Below are 3099 nucleotides of genomic sequence, written 5' to 3'. Positions count from 1 at the left end.
TGTGAAGAAGCACGGCGCTCCTCCGGCTCGGCGGCGGCGGAGAAGACTCACTAGAGTTTATTAAAACAGTTAAAAAACTCTGGAGGGAATATCTCTGCGTAAGGTAACAGCTGATGGAAAAAGGAGAAACAGTTACGCGAATGCTTTTTGTTGCAGCCTAAATCGGCTCTGGACGTTGTTTCTTTTCTCCAAGACGTCCCCCTTCTTGATGGTTTGAAAAACGAAACTCTCTCTTTATTTTTTGAATAGGAGATTTTACAGAGTTTATGGCAGCGGTCCAAGACCTTTCAACCTGTCGCAATCAAGCTACAAATCTACTTGCCAGAGGTAAGATTTATTTATAATTGAACCAGAAATATTTCTGGAACTTGTCCCTTTCTTCTCTTAAGTCAGTGAACCAAAACGTTGTTTGTGAGAGTAAAAATACAATCTTGAACTCTAGGTTTGTTGAGAAATTCAACGAACTGAAAGAAGAAGGAAAAATTGAAGAGGAAAAATTGTTTGAAGAAACAGGAAAAGCCCTTTTAGCCAGTGGGATAATTTTACAGAGAAGAGGAACAGATAAAGTAAGTATTGAGTATTCACAGAGTTACTTGGCCGGTGGATTCAGAAAACTTCACTTCCAGGCCCTTAATGTTGTATTAGTCCAAACTAAATGCTCAGCAAGACAGTCACCTACCTGACGGTCGTAGTAAATATCTTTGTTGTGCAGAGTAAACTTTTCTCTTAGTCGTGAACACGACTGGCCAAGGTAAAGGTACTTCTTGTGGGACAGAAAAAGAGATCTGCCTGGTTTGGTGATGAAAGATTTAAGTCTTTAGTGCTTTCAGATCATCCGTCGGTGTGTCCGTAGCAACCACTCGGAGATACGTGTACGTGTTACCGTATAGATGTTATCTCTATAAGGTAGCAGGGGGTAAACATCTTCTCGTTCGAAAATAACTAATGCTTTTCCATCCCTTTTTAATAGCGAAGTAGTCTAATGCACTCTCACCCTTGTTCTTTAATCCCGAGCCTGAACTGGAAAATTTTTGCATAAATCTTGCAGGGTTTTCTTGTTGGTTTGTTTGTTTGTTTGTTTTCCATAAAGTTTTGTAGTCTGGGGGTTGTTTACGTATATTTTTGCCAAGAAAATAACTGTCCAAAACAACTGTCCAAAGTGTCCTGCCGCTGCTTTTTGTTTTCCCTGACGTACGAGAGGGGGAAATGGCTCCTGGGCACGTGGAGTCTACTTCCTCGTTACTTCAGGCAATTGTCATGTGACTCAACAAAAACTGGGGTAAAAAGTCCAACTGAAGATGAACTTCTAGAGCAGGACGTCAGGTAGATTATAGCATGGCTGCTCTGTGATGGTTAGAAATCTTTTACCTTGTTCACGGCTAACTGATTACCATTTCTTCTGAGAATGCCATCCTTTTAGTTGAACGCCCTCAAAAAGAACGGAGAAGAGCTGTTCATAAAAGCTGCAGTTTTAAACTGTTAGCTAAATTAATTTATTATTCTCTTCTGTAATATGCTCTCCCTTCTCCTCATTATCCAGTGATCTCTGGCCCGAGCGTCCGTAGTGCTTTCCCCAATAAAAGAGGCTGAAGAGGAACAGAAATTGGTTCCGCTTAAAGTGCGCTGTCCGATGAGCATGTCAAAAGATGAAATCACTGACTGACTTTCATCTTTTAGCTTGAGGTCAGCAGTCTCATTTTAAATTTCTTGCCCTGGTGATACCTTGGCATTGTATTGTACCTTCACAATAATCTAGGTATGAATTGGAGCTTTTCTCTCAGCTTTTTTTGGACATACAGACCGGGGCTGTTGCTTTCTGTTGCCCTCTTCAGTCACGCTTTCACAGAAACTGCGTACGACCCTGTTTGCTGGTGATGGTCTGTCTTTAACCGTAGGCAGCACAACAGGATCATCAGGACGTTGAAACCAGGGATTCTGTGTTACACCTGCAGCTCCAAACTGTGCTGGAAGAGATACGGGAAAAGAAAAAAGATGGGGAGGAGCAGACGCCAGAGTTGGCGGAAACGCAGAAGGAAGGTCCCTTACCCTCCTGAGAGCCGCGCTGCTGTCCCGTAACGCCCGGCTGTGCCCTGGCCCTGGCAATCCCCTGCTCGGGGGCCGGCATTTCTGCCTCCACGATCTCATGGTTCTGAGGTGTTTTCTCGGGGGGGAATATGCCCCGGTTTTCTGGCTCTGGTGCCTTCCGTGATCGTGTGTGGGGCACGCACTCTCGTTCTTCCATCTCCCCATTTGTAAAATTGGAGATAGTCCCCTTTTTTGAGGTGCAAGAATGTCATCTCAAATTGTGAGTTGGAAAATATGAGCATAAAAGTGGAAAATTAAACATTTTCTTTAAAAATTGGAAGTTCTGTCTCTTCAGGTGTCTTATTTCCGGTAGTAAAGATGTTCCTTAACTTCTCGCACCGGACGGTACGGGCCCTGTGACGGTCCTGCTGTTGCAACGGCAGATGCCGCTTGCCTGACGCGTTGTAACAGCCATCGGAAGTGTCGTCGTCTTAGAGCTAATTGAGAAGAGTTGCTGTTTTACATAAACGTAATAACGCGCTCTTCCTGTTCCATCATTTGCTTAAATTCAGAACGGGATGACGTGTAGCAATACCAGGTAATTTGGGCCTTGGCAGTTTTTTAGTGACTCTTAATGCAATTGCTCACCTCAGAAGTGTGAAACATGCAGTGTTACAGCCGTTTGCTGAAGAGAAAGCTGCGTGCTGTTACAGAAATAGTCACGGAAGCTTTGGCATAGAGCAACGTAAGAAAACAACAATCAGTCTTACCAGGGTTTGGAGCCGATCAGAATTTCATTCTTCCTGTGCCTGCAAGCTCCAGGGCCTAGCTTATTTTTTATTAAAGAATTTTGGCTTTGGGCTACATGAAAAACAATTGCTTTTTTTTTTTTTTCCTTTGTTTGTTTGTGTTTTCTCCTTTTTTGTTTGCATTTTCTCCTTTTTTTGTCTGTTTTTTCTTTTTTTAAAACAAACTGCCGCCACCACAAGCAAACAGGTGTAAATCACGTCACGTCTCTTCTCTCCCTCCCTCCCTGGCTCTCCCCTACAAGGAAAAGGGGGGGATTTTCCTTTC

General features: G+C 43.4%; 1 protein-coding gene across 1 annotated transcript in view; it reads left to right on the top strand.

Annotated features, from left to right (window-relative positions):
* MRPS23 (mitochondrial ribosomal protein S23) overlaps window positions 1–2365 on the top strand; it is a 9550-nt gene extending 7185 nt beyond the window's left edge. The window contains exons 3-5 of the mRNA XM_009329121.1: window positions 250–327; window positions 443–566; window positions 1896–2365. Of these exons, the coding sequence (XP_009327396.1) occupies window positions 250–327; window positions 443–566; window positions 1896–2054 (361 nt within the window). The 3' untranslated portion in view covers window positions 2055–2365. The remainder of the gene's footprint in view (window positions 1–249; window positions 328–442; window positions 567–1895) is intronic.
* The last annotated feature ends 734 nt before the right edge of the window (window positions 2366–3099 follow it).

This window comes from Pygoscelis adeliae, unplaced genomic scaffold (assembly GCF_000699105.1).
Source record: "Pygoscelis adeliae isolate BGI_AS28 unplaced genomic scaffold, ASM69910v1 Scaffold427, whole genome shotgun sequence".
NCBI classification, from domain to species: domain Eukaryota; kingdom Metazoa; phylum Chordata; class Aves; order Sphenisciformes; family Spheniscidae; genus Pygoscelis; species Pygoscelis adeliae.
This window is presented reverse-complemented; position numbering and strand designations above follow the sequence as displayed.